The sequence below is a fragment of the Macadamia integrifolia genome, chromosome 8 (assembly GCF_013358625.1).
Source record: "Macadamia integrifolia cultivar HAES 741 chromosome 8, SCU_Mint_v3, whole genome shotgun sequence".
Lineage (NCBI taxonomy): Eukaryota > Viridiplantae > Streptophyta > Magnoliopsida > Proteales > Proteaceae > Macadamia > Macadamia integrifolia.
In genome coordinates, this window is record NC_056564.1 from 28284218 (window position 1) to 28304527 (window position 20310).

The 20310-nt window shown below is 36.7% G+C and overlaps 1 protein-coding gene and 1 pseudogene across 1 annotated transcript; both read left to right on the forward strand.

The window, feature by feature from the left end:
• Positions 1-264: 264 nt before the first annotated feature.
• LOC122087327 (protein DETOXIFICATION 18-like) lies at positions 265-5395 on the forward strand. Its single transcript, XM_042656410.1, is given in 7 exon segments — positions 265-587; positions 3229-3773; positions 3883-3969; positions 4097-4153; positions 4268-4506; positions 4607-4725; positions 4815-5395. Coding segments are annotated over 7 exon segments (1443 nt in total). The 5' UTR covers positions 265-323; the 3' UTR covers positions 4947-5395.
• Positions 5396-9478: 4083 nt separating this feature from the next.
• Positions 9479-16072, forward strand: LOC122086865 (annotated as a pseudogene).
• The last annotated feature ends 4238 nt before the right edge of the window (positions 16073-20310 follow it).

Below are 20310 nucleotides of genomic sequence, written 5' to 3' on the forward strand. Positions count from 1 at the left end.
AAATCTTCATCCTTATCATCTTTCACATAATGATTTAATTTAATTTACTATTATTATATTATTATTATTATGGTAAAAACTATTTAAGATTGACAACCTTATTTCTCTTATGTGACCACCTCATGTGATAACAGCACGACACATGAGGTGTCACTTGCTTGACAATGCCTGACATTTACAAGTGAAATGACTTAGCTACCCTTCTAAGGAACCCTCAGCACTCACCCCTTCAATTTATAATAGATCTGGACATGTCTTCCTTCTCAGTTTTCTCACCATTGAGAGAGAGAGAGAGAGAGAGAGAGAGATCTGGAGATCAGATAATGGGTTCAATTAAAACACAGTTAATATTGGAGAATGGTAAGTGCGGTAGTGGGGAAGAGAAGAAGAAAGGATGGAAGAAGGTGTTGGACTTGGAGGAAGCGAAGATGCAGATTTGCTTCTCCGTCCCAATGATTCTAACAAACGTTTCATACTATTGCATCACCTTGATCTCCGTCATGTTCGCCGGCCACCTTGGAGAACTTGAACTCGCAGCTTCCACACTTGCTAACTCCTGGGCCATGGTCACCGGTCTCGCTCTAATGGTCAGTATAGTATAATAGTCTTATCTACAATCTCCCTGCCATTGCCTCTTCTCTCTCTCTCTCTCTCTCTCTCTCTCTCTCTCTCTCTCTCTCTCTCTCTCTCTCTCTCTGTGTTTTCGTCTTTAGAATACCTGTTCTGTTGTTGCAGTCAGTTGGTATGCCAGGCAGGAAACTGAATCATTCAAACTGTAGCTCTTCCGTTCTTCGAGGCAACAAATTAAGGCTGAGAACATACGATACCATATGCTTCCACTCATTTGAAATGGCTTAGTAGTTACCAACAAACGAAGCTTGAGTTTTTTTTTTCTTCAAGTTTTTGAAGGAAAAGAACACTCGCGCGGTGAATTTTAAGTTTCATAGGGGTGGGAGACATCATTTCTCCACTCCTTATGTCTCGATGTAAGGGCCGCCCGATCAGAGAATATTATTCATTTTTTGTATAATAAATAAATAAATTAATGGGTTGAAATAATATCTCACACACTTGTTTCCATCGTCATTGGAATAGGTTTTTTTTTTTTTCAACCTGTTCTTTCCTATTGAGCGTCCCAATCAATTGCCTGCCGGTTAGACACACAAGTAGGTCCAAGGACCATCTAATTCTATGCACACTTGAATATAACGTTGAAACTGTCACCAATAGGCTAAGCTAGTGTTTATGTCATTCGGACAGCTAGCGAGTTGAATATTATAGATTGGGGTCCTTCATAATGCGACAAGACTTATAGCACAGATCCAAGGGATGGATGCATAACCCAAGATGCTCTTAGCCTTTGGATTTACATTTTTTTTCTTTTAATCAAGGTACCTGGGCCAACTTACACAAACCTCGACTAATTTTTGAGGAGACTAGCGCAGCAACCCACCACCATGGTCTCCACTTAAATCATAGATGAACAAATAGGGAATCGAAGCTAGGACTATATACCTATCCACACATTTTCAGTTCGTCTTAACCATATGAACAACCCACAGATGGATCCACATCCGAATACTATTGATCATCCATAAATGAAGACTGCATATTCAAAAAAAGAATCGAAGTATATTATATAAGGATAGAGAGCCGCTGCCTGCATTTTCAAATAACCACCCGTTTCATTCATCATTGGTCCACCTTCCGTTTGTAATTTAATGATGCGGGGGTTCCATGAAATGAAGGTTTAGTGGGTTTAGATGGATCATTACTCAATTGACCATTCTGGACCTCAGTGCCGTCCTAGTTCTTATCTTCTTTCTTTAATCCTCTTTAAATATCCTCAAGCGTTTATCTTTAGCAATTTAATGATGCGGGGGTTTCCATGAAATGAAGGTTTAGTGGATGGATCGTTACTCAATTGACTATTCTGGACATCAGTGCCGTCTGGGTTCTTATCTTCTTTCTTTAACCTTCTTTAAATGTCCTCAAGTGTTTGCCTTTATTTAGTTTTGTTTCTTCACTTCTTATTATTCCCTTTTACGACTTTGTTGATGCAAGTTGCAACATGTTCATGAATTTATGACCTCTTGTTCATTGATTTGGTAAATGTTAAACATCATAAAATCTCAACTCAAATTTAGTTCAGATCCTGTCCAACACCACCTGTCATTTTAGTTTTAATAAATAATCTTTCCACCCTTTAAATGGCAAGTGAGAGGTGTTGGTACCTAAAGTTCATATTCTTATGAACATACGTGCAGGTATCTCAATTCAAATTGGAAATCCAACTTTTAGGATGGGGAGAAGATATCTCTTAATCCACCAGATTTGACCCTTGGAAAGAAAATTGAGAACTTCATCAATAAATTATTAAAATTAATGATGACCATTTTGAAAGTTCAATCAAAATGTGAGATTCTTTCTTTTTCTATAAAAATGAAAAGAGATTTTCCCTTCACCAGTCCCATTCACCCAGCTCCCGGTCCCAGGACCACGGAAAACCTTCTTCCAAATATTACATGATTTTGTATCAGTCAAAAAGATTAGGATTGAGTTGGAAACAGCTCCGTGGTCCTTTCTGTTAGTTCCACAGTGACTTATGCTATATTTTTCCATCCCGTGACTGACTAAGGTTCTACATGTTAATATTTAATTATAGTAAGAGATCGTTGCTTCGTCGTGTGGTCTTACACACCAGCACGGGTCCAAACAGAGCATACAAATTATATATATATATATATATAATTTTTTGACATAATCTTTTTCGCAATTTAAAATGGACAAAAAGAAAAAATTCGTGTCATTTACTTTGAACCCAGTTTTATCTTCATCTATGGAATCTCTCCACCCATGGTAAAAGAGATTCTCTACACCATGGAGATCTGAATCCTTGATTAATATGGGATCGAAAGGGATTTTTTGACCTATACAGTTGTTGTGTGGGGGGGGGGGGGTTGAGAGTTAATGTTGACACAGGAGTATACAGGATCACATGATTCACACCACTGTTGGAGAGGAGATGAAAGATTACATAGTTATTTACTTTGTGCATTTTTTTTATCAGGTCCATGTGATTTTTACTTGAAAACAAATGGAGCCTTAAAACAGAAACCAATGAAATGATTCAAATGAACAAAAAGCATATGCTTTTCTCCTGTTTCATTTTTCCAATTGCAAAAGTTCATTCCATGATAGTTATCCCTTCTAATATCCCTGTTTCAGACTGGTCTAAGTGGGGCACTTGAGACACTCTGTGGACAAGGTTATGGTGCAAAGTTATACAGAATGATGGGAATTTATCTACTATCTTCAATCATAATAGCTTTCTTCGTCTCTGTGATCGTATCTGCTTTATGGTTCTATTGAGAACCCATTCTGATTTTGCTTCATCAAGAACCTCAAGTATCAAAAATGGCTGCCCTATACATGAAACATTTGATCCCAGGGTTGTTTGCTTATGGCTTCCTACAATGCATCCTCAGGTTTCTTCAGACACAGACTGTCATAATACCACTAGTTGTGTGCTCAGTGGTTCCCTTAGTCATCCATGTTGGTATCACTTATACAATGGTTTGCCTCACACCTCTGGGATTCAGGGCAGCACCATTGGCAGCTTCCATATCGCTATGGATATCATTTCTCATGTTGGCCATCTATGTCAACTATGCCGATAAATTCAAGCATACATGGGAAGGGTTTTCGATGGAATGCTTTCACCATGTACTTCCAAGTTTGAAGTTAGCAATTCCTTCTGCTGTTATGGTGTGGTAAGTGACATCCAAAGTATATTGGTTTCTTAGTATTCCTTAATTCTAGATCTCTTTCCTAGCTTGGTCTTTTACTTATTCTCTAATGGAGGGAATTGTATTGTTACAGCTTGGAGTACTGGGCTTTTGAAATTTTGGTATTAATAGCCGGAATGATGCCTAATTCAGAGAGTAGCACATCACTGATAGCAATGTGGTATATATAGTTTCTAGCTTCACTCTATTAATTTGTGTATTCCCTTTGTCATTTATAATTAAGCTTCATTGGGTTCATTTAATTATTGTGGCCTGATGCATTTCTTTTGTATTAACTGCTTAATTAGCGTGAATACAGAAGCTGTCACATACATGATTACTTATGGTTTCAGTGCTGCTGTTAGGTACGTTTAGAGACTAAGCTAGAATTATAGTAGTGATTTTTGGATTTTGATTACCTTCATCCCTTCCCTGCATCAATAGTCCTTACCAATGGTGATGTTTTTCTGCTATGACAGCACACGAGTGTCAAATGAATTGGGAGCTGGTAATGCAGATCGAGCAAAGAATGCTATTGCAGTGACCCTTAAGCTATCTATTTTTCTGGCTCTCACAGTAATTCTAGCCTTAGCATTTGGTCACAATATCTGGGCAAGCTCCTTCACCAATAGTCCTATAATAAAGAGAGAATTTGCTTCCATGACCACATTGCTTGCAATCTCCATATTATTTGATTCAGCTCAGGGCATTTTATCTGGTAAACAATTAATGTCCATTGCTCAAACAACCCTAGATGGGCTGTTATCATTTATGCATCCCTGTATTGAAATATATATGTACATTGTTAAATTTTACAGGGGTGTCCAGAGGATGTGGCTGGCAGCACTTGGCAGCATGGACTAACTTGGCAACTTTCTATGGTGTTGGCATGCCTATAGCGGTTCTCCTCGGTTTTAAGATGGGATTATATGCTAAGGTGGTGGGCAATAATAATCAATTTTCCATGTGAAAACACATAGAAGCAGAGCTCTAACAGTTTACTTTGATTTGGTATGGTACTTACAGGGATTGTGGATTGGTCTGATCTGTGCGCTTTCCTGCCAAGCTTGCACCCTACTAGTTATTACAGTACGCACAAAATGGGAAAATATTAATCTTTCCGTTGAAAATGGTAAAGCTCAATCTGTGCTGGTCTAACTGATGTTGTAGTACTAGTTCAAACAAGAAATGAATAGGATACAGAAGCCAGAGCATGAGGAGTGATAGCTTAATTTCCCTAACTGATTCTATGGGTCTTCATATCAATACTCTTATTAAAGATCAGATGCTGAATGATAAGAAGGAAAACAAAGAACTCAGTGGCTATCTGGATTATCTCTGCCTTGATGATCTACTGCTGATACTTTGAGATGACATGCAGCAAGGTCCATGGTATAAGAGCTTCATGGTACATGAATTACAGCAATTGTGGTGGCATTCTGGTTTTACATTATGTCAGACTAAATTTCTCTGTGCAAAGCCAAGACCATCAATAGAGAAATTTCATATTTCTAAACTTTTTGGCCTTATGTTTCTGACTATATATTCAGTGAATGTTTTTCAAGTCTCTACATGGTAAGGGGAAAGAAATATTCACCAACCACCAATTTGGTCCCTCTAGTAGGGGTTGTGGCCCTTCTCTTTTAGTGCTTGGTAGGGCTTTCTCCCTAGTTTAGCCAATTTGGCTTTGTCTATTGTATCTGTTTCTCTTTCATGTTTATATATTTTTCATTCACCCAAAAAAAAAAATATTCACCAACCGCCAATACTTCCAGTAGATTATTTTCCATGGTGTAAAACCAACAGAAGTAATGATCTATTTGCTAAATGATCCCCAGGAGGTTCCGATGAAGATTCAACATAGATTATAAACACAATAACAAAACTGAAGAAAGGGATTCAAGGGTCATAAAACGATGCTATTACTGTAGGTGATAACATCAAATCACAAATTCATAATCATAATGAGCCTTCTTTAAAACTTCCAGTTCCTTTAGGAATTTTATTGTCATGAGAAACAAGAAGTTCAAAGTTGGTTTACTTATTTCCTAGGCATTTAGGACCACAATAACCAACCAGAAACAATCAACAACAACTCATCCTTTTACCAACTAAATGGGGTAGACTACATAGATCAATGGGAGGGTAAAATGAAAAGAAAAACTACGAAAAAGGAAAGAAATGAAACAACACCACAGGGACATCCCACGTAAGAACAGTCAGCTACATCTATCTTTGCCCTCCAAACAGGTCTATTAAAGGTCACACTAGGGTCGAGACCTTGTTTTTGCATGTCATTCCTTACAACATCATCTATGGTCATTTTAGGCAATGCCCCTAGCTCTTTTAGTTCCTTCCATCCCGGATATGATCATTCCTTACAACATCATGAGAATTCTGTTGAATATAGCTATACCACCTTAAACTACATCCTTAGAGCTTGTCCTAAGTCTGGGCAACTCCCAAATCAGCTCTAACATGGTCATTTCGTACTGTATCTCTCCTAGTTTTGCCATACATACATCTCAACATCCTCATCTATGCAACATTCAGCTTATATATGTACGCTTACTGATTTCCCAATATTCTGCCCCATACGCCAAAATAGGACTCATGACAATCTTGTAGAACTTTCCTTTAAGCTTTAGAGGAATAGACAAGATAAGCCACTTCTTGAATCTAGTCATCTTTGGTCAACTCTACCAACCAAGACTAGGACATCCCTGCTCACGAAGTCTATCCGTCTCTACCAACCAGGATTTGGTCATCACTATGTGCATGTCTCCAAGGCATCATCCACACTGACCATGTGTCTCACCTATGCAAATCATCTCCATCATCCACGTGTCAGCTAGATTCTCCTCTAACCATAGGACAGTGACAACCATAACCTCTTATAAACTTTATCATAGTCCCCAAACTCACCCTTGGTCAGGTTAATGGTTATCAGATCCATAAATAACTATAGTCAGGTTAACCGTTATGAGATCAATCACCTCAGCTGAGAGAGAGACTTGTCCACCAATCATTCAAGCCCACATCAACAGGGATGGTGAGCAACCACCCAATGAGGGAGAGTTAGCGAAAATAGGGACGACACTCACTCTAGGCTCTACTTCTCCTTCTCCCTTTCCTACCTCTAGTACTAACTTAGGCATTAGAGCCTCCATCATGGATCATGGAGTACTCCTCTGGACCAGCTTCTTATATATTGATTGCAGGCCTTCACTGAACCGGAATATGCTGTAACAGATTGGCACCATCTGTGGGAACAAAACAAGAGACCGTATCAATGTGCCTGAGTTGTAGAAAATGAAGGGACATGAATGTGTACCAAGAAAGTTTCGATGTATCAACCTAATCCACCACCGCCACCGCCACCGCCACCGCCACCGCCACCACCTCCACCTCCAGATAGCCCGCAAGAAGTCCATGAAGAGTTAGAACAAGATCCGGTGGCAAGAAGAGTGCAACTGGAATTCCGAATTACAAAGCTGAGGCCTCCAATGTTTTCCTCTATGTGAAGCGTCAAAGTTTAGTTTGAAAGAAAGGGGATTTGGAGGGATCCAAATCGTAATTGGCTTAGACAAAGGGGATGGATGTGCCTGTAGAGTGGAAGGACTAATTCGGAGGAGATGAGGTTGCTTAGCAGAATTCTTAATGCTCCCATGCATCTTGCTGAATCACTTCAATGGGTGAGCATTTCTTACTCCAAAAATTAGGCCATTATAATCCCACCATAAATTCCAGAAAATGTAAGATGCTGCAAGGCCTGAAATAATTTTCCCTCTCGTAGGGTGAGTTCCCCAGCTTAAGATGAATTGGGGGAGGAGAGGTTCGGATTGCAGAGGAATGAAAGACAACTGATAACCAAACCAGATAGTCTCCGAAGTCACAATCAAGAAGGATGTCATCCATTGATTCAGTAGCTGAACCGCAATCAAGTCACCCACAAATCAATAGGCACAAGTCTGCAACCAAGTTCTATAGTAGTGGCAAAGGCCCCCTGAACAGGCTCTCCACAAGAAGTTCCTAACTTTGGGTACTCAAGGGCAATTCCAGATCTTTTTTCCAAACCTCCTCTGGAATGTTGCGGCGTCCTCCTTGAGCATAAGTTGATGCAATGTTGGCCTCAACAAAGTCTGTAACGTTGCATAGAAAGTGATAACCCAATTTAGCTATGTAAATCTATTTTTCACTGTTCTCCAAACCTGAAAATTAGGTTGAGGGAATAACCCAATTTGATCTCAGGGAAGAAGATATCAAATGGGATACATCAAACTAGCTTGAACAGTAACTCATGTATTTGAAATGTCTTCTTAGTTATATCGCGAATATTTTAGATAAACCTCTTAAAGAATTGGAAGGTCTAATATACTACAATGTGTGATTTTCTAAATTATAATTTTGCAAAATTAACTGTCATCCCATTCAATCTGATTGGGAAGCCTTGAGTCTGACATGTCTCATAGTTCTGGCAATGAGTAGTTGTGGTGGTTGCCCTTTGTCTTTGTACTATAAGGACTGAAGCAAGTGTATCCTTCATTGTAAGAGCAGTCAATTCAAGTAGTGTATTAAGGAAGTACGTGACCCCAAAGGGGTACTGCTCCGTGGATGTAGGCATACTGCCGAACCACGTAAAGATATTGTATTGTGATTCTGTGAATTTTCTTAGAAGTTCTAATGTGTTTGGATTTTGCAAGAGTGGGTGTGCATCTCCTGTTAGGCCTTGTCAATTTTGACGAATTATAATTGGTAAAATTTGAATTATCCCAGCCATTGGTGTTGTTTACCGTGTGCTTAAAGTTCAATGTTGCAATACAATGTGCTTGTCAAGAAATTTTTGAAAGAATTTTTGTAACTATTGATTCACCCTCCCTTCTCAGTAGTGACGCTGGTTCAGTTCTTTTAGGAATTCTTGTGTCATAAACAACACAAAATTTGAAGTTAGTTTTCTTATTTCCCAAGCATTATCCTTCGTGCAAAAACATCCTCAGATAGTCGAAAATTATTTTCTTCCCTTAAAAAAGCTTCAAGCTGATTTAAAAGAATTAGAAGTAATGTTATTTGTCTCTTAATTTCTCCATAGATATTGTACATACTTCTCCCCCCACCCCCTCTTTTTTTTTGGAAAATAAGGATGAGTAAAATAATGGGAAAAAGATCACTACCAGGTCCACGCCCCTAAGCCCAAACGCAGGCATAGTGAGAAGTCCACTCTGCCCCCTAGTTGATCCCAGTACTGACGTAGTGGCCACATGAACAAGTAGCGATCCCAAATCCTAAAATAATAATAACCACTTCTTTACATGACCTGTTAAGCACCCAGACTTCCTTAAAAGATAGAAATGACATGGTCTATAATAATAATAATAATAATAATAATAATAATAATAATAATAATAATATTCAATTTGGTTTGAGATCGGCTTGAAACGGTCTAGGGAAAACCTAGAGTCGGTAAATCCATGGAATATTCCCCTAGTTTTGGTGATTCGATATAGGAATCGGCCTATTCGTGTAACTGAAAATTGAGATTGGTGACCGCGAATTCCGATATGAATTAGGCAATTTCTTATCTAATTCACCAATTTTTAAAGCCTTGACTGGAAGTAGACAAAACTAGAGAGGCAGCATAGGTGATGACCGAGTTTAGAGGATGCATGTGTAGACGAATTTGGTGAGGACGAATGGGTTCTTCTGGAGACCAGATTTCAGGTGATGAGGATGGACTTGGTGAGTTTTGCGATAGAGTTGCAGGTTTGGAGTAGGCCCCTCGGCATAATATATGGCAGGGAAAAAAAAAAAAAGGTGAAAGTGAGCGTTTAAGATTCAATATGTGAACATAGCTATGAGAGCATTGAGCTCCTTCATGAGAACAAGAAGGGTACTAAGCTCAAGTGGGTAGCGAAGTTGGTAAGGGACTTTCGTCAGCGTGTGGTTTTGAGTTCAACTCCTTTTATTTTCTTGAGGCCACACACACGAGGTGTTTAGTGCTCTTCACTACTTTCGGTAAAAGCTGAATGGTTTTTATTCAACCTTGATATAACCTAGTCCATATAATTGTGGAGTCAGTATGAACTTGTGGGACTAATTAAGCTGAAGGCCCGGGCCTCAATAACCATAGTTAGAGAGAGGGAAAAAAATAAAAAAAGAAAAGATACCTACCAATGGATCGTCAAGCCTAAGATCATTTAATTCAATTCAACTTCAAAACTGATACTCATGATCCTACGCTAGGGTTAGCTGGCAAATACCCTGATTTTGTTTCATGCTATTCGTTAAAGTAAATCAATTAAATTGTGAAAATTTACACACACAAAAATCTGCTTTTGCTAGTTCTTGGAATCTCAGTTTTGTGAACTTTTTATGGATTATACGTGAGGGTTGGGGAGGAAGCAACGGTTCAACCCTCACTAGTAGTGTCATTTCTAAGCAGTGGTTCAACCCTCACTGGTAGTGTCATTTTTAATCGGGATTGAGCTTCTTGATTTTTGGTTCCTCGCTCCAAGGCTGTCAATTGGTACGGTTTTAGGAATCTGGTGTGATTTTGGTTTGGTACGGTTTTATTTGGAATCATAAACGGTTTCTTATTCAGTTTCAATAAGCAATAGGCAATACCGTTTTTTATTTGATTTGAAAATCTATATAATCATTGTACATGTGCATTCTTATTAAATTAAACCATCACCAACACAATTGTCTACCACTATTGCTCTTTAAATTAAAGATTTGATACTAAAATACATATATATTTTATATGGGGAAAAGACCGGTCCTGTAGAGCGCCAATGGAGGGACCAATGAGGGGATGCATATAGGCATAAATATAAAGTGGGTTTTCTGATTTCACAGGGGTGAGGGCATAATTTTGCCGCCCTTTGTGTCTAGGGCCAAGGATTAGGGTTCAATTTTTTTTTTTTTTTTTGTTAGCGTAGGAGCTTTACCCTATTTGAGAAGAAGACATTCCAAAGCCATAACCATTCCGAGTAAGCTAAAAAGGAATGTATTTGTGTCTCAATAGCATGCTTGCCTTCAAGCGTCACCTTATTGTTCGTAAGACAAGCTAAAGGAGTCTGACTTGACTCAGAAGCCAATCCAGTATTAGTAAAAGTAGATGGGATTTCATCTTTAAAGTTCTTCTCGCCATGTCCTTCCCTCCCAACTTCTTCAATTGGATTCCCCCTTTCTCTTCTGCCTCGCCCTCGAGGTTCTCTCTAGACCCATCCAATCTCACAATGATAATCATCTCATCTCCCCAATCCCAAAGCACAAATCTATTAATCTCTTTCATCTCACCTTTGTTGATGATCTCATGATCTTCTCCAAAGCAGACCCAATTTCCATCCAAACCATTATATCTTCTCTCCACCTCTTTGAATCCCTTTCTGAGCTCCACATCAACCTCTTCAAATTTGTCTCTTTTTGGCTAGGGTTGTCTGATTCTTCCAAAGCCTGCCTTCTTAAGCTCACTGCTTCCAAGTTGCCTCCCTCCAGATTAAATATCTTGGGCTTTCCCTCATCTCTTCTAGGCTATCTGCTCACCACTAGTCCCCCATGCTCAACTAAATCTATAAAAGTCTCTAGCTTTGGAAAGGAAAGCTCTTATCCTATGCCGGTCGCTTGAACTCATTCGTTCTGTCCTCCAATCATCATACATCTATTGGTGGGGAGTCTTCCAGCTCCCCAAGTCCATCATCAAATTCATTGAGACACTTTTTTGCACCTTCTTATGGAAAGACACTGAAAATGTCAAATTCCTCCACCTTATTTGTTGGTTCTCTATCTGCCTTCCCAAATCAGAAGGTGGTCTAAATCTTAGGAGAATCAAGGATGTGAACTCTACTAGTACGCATAAGTTTATTTGGAAGCTTGTTTCCAAACCTCGTAGTATCTAGGTCTCAGGGATCTACTCCACCCTCCTCCTTCTAACTCTATTTGGACCTCTCCACCCAACCTGAACTCTTCCTGGGTCTGGCATAATACCCTTCTTCACATACCTCTTTCTATGTCTGTTAGTCGGTCTAATATTTGTGATGGCAACTTCATCTCTCTTTGGTTTGACAATTGGCACCCGATTGGCATCCTTTTTCTTCTAGTTGGCCCCATATCTGCTTACTTTTCTAGAATCCCAAAGGATTACCTTTTCTCCTCCATAATCTCCAATGATTTTTGGGATCCCCCTCTTGATGATCCCTTGCCTCTCCCCCTTTTGGTCTTCCCTCCCCCCTTCCTCCCCCTCCAGTCTAGTTCGAAATGATAAGGTCATCTGGTCCCCATCCACCTCTAGCCAATTCTCCTCCTCTTCTGCCTGGAGTTTAGTCAAATCTTCTAGTACTAAGGCTCCTGGGCATAAAGTTAGGTTCAAATCTTATATCCACCGTCATAGCTTCGCGGTTTGGAGAGCCCTCTCCAACTACCTCCCTACCTAATCTTTCCTCATCTATCAATACGTCCCTATCTCTCTTTCCTATTGCCTTTGTTGAATGGTATTGAAGATACCAGCCATATTTTCTTTGACTATCCATTCTCCTCTATCTGGAAATGTCTCTTTGTTAAATGTTGGCTAGGTAGCAGAAGACCACTTCCGCTTCATAGAGAGTGGATTTGGATCAACATGACTTTTGCTGAAAGATTTGTTTGTGACAAAATAGGGAAACTTGCTTTTTGTGTTACCATCAACCACCTTTGGATGGAGTGTAATCTTCTTAGATGGACTTCCAATCCAAATCCTTTCATATGATATGGAAATCCATCTACGTTGATGTCTCCTCCAAGTTCACTAGTTCCAGCCCCCAACAATTCTGTCTCTGAAACCTAAGGAATAGACATATTATTGTCTCTTGGGGTTTACCTATTTCTATCTTGTCTCCCCTCCCTTGCCCTATAAAGTTGTATCCTCCTATCGCTTCTTGCAACTCTTGACCTTTTGGCTTTGTACATCCCCCCTCTTTTCCTTGTTATTGATTTATTTACCCACCCAAAAATAAATAAATAAATAACTTATCGTGTTGGGTCTCCATTCCTTTTAGAGTAGCTCGTAACCCAAGATTGTTGTTTTCTAATTTTTCTAATTGGTAACCTCGCCATATGGTAGTGATGATGTGGCCTATTAGGATGAGGTGGCCGACAGTGATGATGTGGCATTGTACAGTCTCTCTGATAAGATTACAGTGGTTTATGAAGTGTTTGAGGTGATTTGGGTCATCCATGATAGGTGTTACGGATTTCCATGGTAGGGTGCATAAAGTGTTTGAGGTGATTTGGGCCATCCAACTCACGCTTTCATTTGGAATCGCAAACATCACTACGCCATCATCGAATGAATCTCCTTCTCAACAATATTATCTTGAGAACTTTTTGCAGTAGATGTCGTATGAGAATTAATTTGGAATGTTGCTGACTCTCATTGGATTAACAATTCTTATGCAAATGACCCTTCTGTCCACATTTCCAACAAGAACCATTTTTACACCATTTTGAGTTGGATCTTGATGATTGACTCATATTAAAACTTTTATTTGTAGGGCTCTCTCTAGCCATTGTTGGATTACCGGAAGAGCTCTCAAGTGTTTTTCTACGAGACTCTTCTTTGAGCAATGTAGATATAACCATATCAAGGTTCGCTCTAGAACTAATATTCATGATCAAAGATTCCTATAAACCCAACATAGAACAAAGAAGAAGTATTAACTTTTCTTCGTCATCGATTTTAACTCTGATGGCAGTCAATCTACTTAATAGGTATTAAACACATTTAAATGTTCCTAGAATATTTTTTTAGGTGCAATTCATTTATTATCCGCTAAAACCTTCCACTTAATCCACTCCAATCGTAATGGTCAAAACCTCCAACAAAAACCAGAAAATTAACAAATATAAAGAATCCCACAACCAATACCCACAAGATAACCTGAACCGTTTTAAGGATTTGGGTATTTTGAAGATCTCAAAAAGCCTATTGGAGGTCATAAATTTGGAAAGAAACCCCGAAAATGTACTACAAAGCCCAAAACGAAAAGAAGCATCAACATATTAAATGAGTGACGTTTTTCACGACCAAAGAACCTGGTTTCTTCTTATTCTTATGCACCTAACATAGGCCTTCCAATTCCACAAAAAAGGTCAAAGACATGTTCATCATAGAAGAAGTACCTTGGAAGACGAACCAGTAAAGTAAAATTCGCTTCTGATGAAGAATTGGCATGCACGATTCATAATCCAGAGATACTTTAAAGTAACTTGGGATCTAAAAATTTATCTTTCATTAAATCAATGGTTCAATCACATGTGTGCTACTATTTTTAGCTAGGGATTTCTTTGAAGTATTGCAAAGATCATCTTTCTTTAAAGGAAGTATAAATGATTTTGAGGATGAGGATGGGTCAGAATATGATGTACTCTACATTAGGAGTAAACACAGTCTTAGTGGGAGTTAGAGAAGATTTGCTTCAGACTATAAATTGAAAAATGGAGATGCATTAGTTTTGAAACTATCTGAGCCAAAAAATTCAAGATTTATATTGTGAGAGCATTTATTCTTATTCAAGAATCCCACAAATATCATTGACAAGATTGTGAGTTCTTTCAGAAATGACACAAGTCTTAAACTCAATAAAAATGATGTTGAGAAAGTGAAATGAAAATGTGAAGCAGAGAAAGAAACGAACATTGAAGCTGATAAAGGATTTGCTAATTAAAAATGACAACAGAATATTGGATTTAATGGTATAAGTAAAGCGTAAAAAAAAAAAAAATGACAATGGTAACAGGGCTGCTTCTAAAAGGTTGTCATGTAAGAGAAAAAAAAAAAGAGCTAAGAAAGAAAATAGAATTGCTTATCCAAAGTCGAGATTTAATGCACTACTAACTGCATTGAGATTTTATGCACAAAATTCGGGTACAACCAGTGATCTAAGCTTTTAAAACTACTTTATCTTTTTGGGGATTCACTTCTGGACTCGTGGGACTCTATCGAAACTGCTTTGGTGTTCTTCAGATAGCAATTGCCTTGAACTGTGAAGAGATCACTCAAAGTTGTATCCAATACTTGGAGGTTGTTCCCTGGGAGGATAAGGAAGAGGAAGAGATATTAAAAGCAGTCTCCTGTCTAGGTCCATTAGCCACACACGTATTGTGATTTAATGCACTACTAACTACATTGAGATTTTATGCACAAAATTTCAGTACGACCAGTGATCTAAGATTTTAAAACTACTTTATCTTTTTGGGGATTCACTTTTGGACTCATCACTCATGGGACTCTATCAAAACTGCTCTTGGTGTTCTTCAGGTAGCAAATGCCTTGAGCAAAGAAGAAATTACTTAGAGCTGTATCTAATACTTGGAGGTTGTTCCCTGGGAGGATAAGGAAGAGGAAGAGATATTAAAAGCAATCTCCTACCTAGGTCCATTAGCCATGCCCATATTAACCTAGATACAACTTGTTGATATTAGTGCCCTGAAGAATGTTTTCCTATTTGCAATTCGTTTTGCCACCTCCACTGGTGGACCATGTCCTCCTTTTGCTAATGACCTCAAACTTTTTGCTCAAGAACAAGTGGAGTATATGCTAGTGGAAGATGAAGATATGTCATTGGTTACAACTGATGGTGAAGTAAAATCTAAGGTGAGGATAGGCCTTTCCAAAATGTTCTCAAATTTTGAGAAGGAACTAGGTTCCCTGCTCTTGGAGTATGATCTATATGCTGCAATAGAGAATATAGTGTTACAGAGTCTTTCGGACCTTGAATGGATGTGCAACATACTATCAAAGATGGATCTATTAAAGGATTCTGTTTCCAACTAGATGGATGCATCTAATTACGTCCTAGGGGCGTTTCAAGATAAATATTTGATTCAACCATGTGGGGTGCAAAACTGAAGCTAATAGAAGTTTTTGGAAAGGTCTTGAATGTCGTTGGTTAAAGCAATGTTATTTTTCCAGCACCAGCTCGGGTGCAGTTGCTAAAGGTTTGCTCCCATACATAAGAAAAATGAAGCCTTTACTGGATTTGAAGGGTAGTGAAGAGGGTTTTGCATATAAGATGGATGAAGACCTTTGCCAGAGCATTGAGGGGGCAATCATCTCCTTATGTTGGCATTGCCATCCAATAATCAAGCTAACATTATGGCAGATTAGATTAAGACTGAGCAAGTGAGGAATCTGACTTAAGTGAACTTTAGAAGTCTAGTGTTACAAAACCAAGTGTACAAAGAGGATATTAGTTATGAGATTCAATAAAATTGGCAATGCCACCATCAGTTTCTCAAAATTAATCTAGTTTTCTTCCAATATTATTCGATCAAAATTGATGTATCATTTTGATTTCATTGTTTTACCTACATTATATCTCTCCCATATTTAAGGGGCATGTGATGGGTGAAGGCCTAATTCCATTTAAAAAAAGATTTGTTTATCTAAAGCAAAAATAAAAATTGGAGTGAGTGGTAAAGTTGAAGTTAAATGAGAAATTTTTTTATTGAGAATGGTGACAATTGTGTTTTTTTAAAGTTTCAATAATAGGATGATTGTAACAAGTTGTCTAGAAAGAGATGTATGCCAATAAAGTTATTTAGAAGGAAAGTTTACTAGGTATTGTCCTAGCTGTTTGAATATAGAGTAGCAACTAAAAAAGTATACTTGTGGAGGTTGTCATACTTTCTCGGGTTGCTTAAAACAATTCAGTTATCACTAAAAACTAAGAATTTATGACTCGATTGGTCTTGTTTTAAGAAAGTATAAAGGGGAATGGACTTGGATTGAGACTAATTGACATTAATAGGTTTTAATTATGACTTCGTGAATGAATGATGTTTTATTTTTCTCTTTTAAGCGAAATTATTAATGATTTAGTAGATAATACAACTTTTTTCTTTTGTAAATAATGTGACTTACTAAGTATCAAAGGACTGAACATTTTTTAGTGAGCAAAATTAAAATTTTTGTTACTTAAAAAGAAGTATAACTAGAATGAGATACCTTCTTTTATCTTTAAGATATACAATTATAAAGAAAATTTTTATTGGACATAATTTTTCATTCATGGTGTAGCCATACATACCATAAAGTCGAAAATACATATGTCAATGCCAATCACATGCTAAAATAACTTCTTCACCTTGGCTTTGATACCAATTGGTGTTAAAATTTGACCCATACAATGCAGATATACTTCAAAGTAACTTATGATCTAAAAATCAATCTTTCGTTAAATCAATTATTCAATCACATGTGTACAACTATTTTTTGTTAGAGATTCCTTTGAAGTTTTGCAAAAACCATCTTCCTTTAAAGGAAGCATAAATGATTTGGAGGATGAGGATATGTTAAGAGAAGATGCAATCTATATTAGGGGTTAGAAAAGATTTACTTCAGACCACAAATTGGATAATGGAGATGTATTAGTTTTTTATCTATCTGAACTAATAAGATTTAAGATTTGTATTATGAGAAAGTTCATTCTTATTCAAGAAAATCTCACAAATATTATTGACAAGATTGTGAATATTTTTTAAAATGTCTCAAGCCTTAAACTCAATAAAAATGATGATGAGAAAATAAAATGAAAAGTTAAAGCAGAAAAAGCAACTGACATTTAGACTGATGAAGGATTTACTTATAAAAAATGATAACAGAATGTTGAATTTAATGATTTAAGTAAAGCATAAAAAGAAAAGAAAAATGACAATAGTAACAAGGCTGCTTTCTAACATCCGAAAGCATAAAGTTAGAACTAATGGTGAATGTAAAGTTAAAGATGTGATAATTAAGATTGAAATATAAGAGATAAAAAAAAATCGAGAAATAAAATGGATTTACTTATCCAAAGCAACAACAAAAAGTTAGAGTGAGTGATAAAAGTGAAATTAAACGAGAAAAAATATTGAGAATTATGAATATTATGTTTCTTTAAAATCATAAACAATAGGATGATTGTAACAAAATGTTCAAAAAATGATGTATGCTAACAAAGTTATTTAGAAAGAAATTTACTAGGTATTGTCATAGCTATTGGAATATAGATTAACAAAAAAAAAAAAAAAACTTACTTGTAGAGGTTGCCATACTTTCTTGGGTTGCTTAAACCAATTCAGTTATCGTTAAAGACTAAGAATGTGTAACTCGATAGATCTTATTTCTAAAACGACATGCCTTCTTTCATCTTTAAGCTGTATAAGTATCAATGAAAAAAAAAATTATTGGATATAATTTTTATTTCATAGTATAGTCATACGTACTATAAAGTCAAAAATACATACGTCAATGTCGATCATATGCTAAGAAGGCTTTATAACCTTAGACTCTTATACCAATTTATTGTGAAAAATCATCCCACAAAATGCAGAGATACTTCAAAGTAACTTAGGATCTAAAAATATGTCTTTTGTTAAATCAATAGTTCAATTACATATGTACAACTATTTTTTGCTCGAGATTCCTACGAAGTTTTCTAAAAACCATCTTCCTTAAAAGAAGTATAGTTGATTTTGAAGGATGAAGATGGACCAGAATATGATGCAATATACATTAGGAATGTCTTATTTCTATAATGAGATGCCTTCTTTCATCTTTAAGCTATACAAGTATCGATAAAAAAAATTATTAGATATAATCTTTATTTCATAGTATAGTCATACGTACTATAAAGTTAAAAATACATATGTCAATGTCGATTATATGCTAACAAGGCTTTATAACCTTAGACTCTGATACCAATTTGTTATGAAAAATTATCCCACAAAATATAGAGATACTTCAAAGTAACTTGAGATCTAAAAATATGTCTTTTATTAAATCAATAGTTCAATCACATGTGTACAATTATTTTTTGCTAGAGATTCCTTTGAAGTTTTTTAAAAACCATATTCCTTAAAAGAAGTATAATTGATGTTTATTGGTGTTGTCAACATTTTTAAATCAAATTTTGTGTTAATGAAAAGCGTAGTTGTCATTTTGAGGTTCATTAATGGTTTTCCCTGGAAATATGTTATTGGTCATCTTACAGTTGACTGGTATGGGTTATTTTTATGGAATTTTCTAAAATAAGAATGAATTTTCTCACAATATAAATCTTAAATCTTGTTGAATCAGATAGTTTAAAAACTAATGCATCTTCATTGTCCAATTTGTGATATGAAACAAATCTTCCCCACGCCTACTAAGACCTTATTTACTCTTAATGTAGATTGTATCATATTCTGGTTCATCCTCATCCTTCAAAATCAACTATACTTCCTTTAAAGAATATGACTTTTCAGAAAACTTCAAAGGAATCTCGAGCAAAAAATAGTTGTACATATGTGATTGAACTATTGATTTAACAAAAGACATATTTTTAGATCCCAAGTTACTTTAAAGTATCTCTGCATTTTGTGGGATGATTTTTCACAACAAATTGGTATCAGAGTCTAAGGTTATAAAACCTTCTTGGCATATGATCGACATTGATGTATGCATTTTTGACTTTATAGTACGTATGACTATACTATCAAATAAAAATTATATCTAATAATTTTTTTCATCGATACTTGTATAGCTTAAAGATGATAGAATGTACCTCGTTTTAGAAATAAGACCTTGTTTACTTTTAATATAGATTGCGTCATATTCTGGTCCATCCTCATCCTTCAACATAATCAATTTGTGATTTTTGGGGTCCTACAAATGTTCATTTCTTATTTCTAAAACGATTAAACCCACTAAAATCTTACCAGAGAGGCCCTCCACATATTACATAGACATCACTAGGACGTAGAAAGATGTTTGCTTTGACACCATTCATCATAAAGTTTTTAATCCGCTTTTAAAAATTACTAACCCATTCAATGAATAAGGTAAGTGGGTCCCAACTGTTGTGGGGACAAGGGTAGAATAGCCACTCCTCGTGGAGTGGGTCTCACAAAAAGGAATGCAATTCTTGCATTCTAGACAGCAACACCCATCGATTGATGATCTACTGATAGATCACTGATATATCGATCGGATCTATCAATGATCATTTCTACTACTATACTAAGCTGGTTTCTAGTCCTTTTTGCCTACACCTAGGATGGTCCCGTAATGATTTACTCATGGCTATTTGGGAAAAATTCCTATATGCAAGAAGCTCAAGTAAGGGTGCTTGACTACTTACCACTAAGGCTTAAGAGGTTTGAGTCCCCTCCAATTCGATCGATATTGTCTGTTGTTGGGATTTAAAATGTAACCGTAAGTGTACGGATCAGTGTAGCTATGGGTCAAACACAGGGAGAGCAACCACTTTATTTTTTTACTTCTTTTAATAATACGAAAGTGAACCGATTAATGATTGTGATCTAATTCTAATTACTGTCCTAAACATATGTATCTAAAATAACGTCCTAACCATTCGTCATCTAAGAATTTAAAAACGCAAGCCACGCAATTAAAATTAAATAAATAAATAATTGAAAATAAATAACCCGCGTAATTTAAAAAAAAATAAAGGAAAAAAATACTGAAATAAAAATAAAGTAAAAGAAAGGGGAGAAAGTTAGAGAG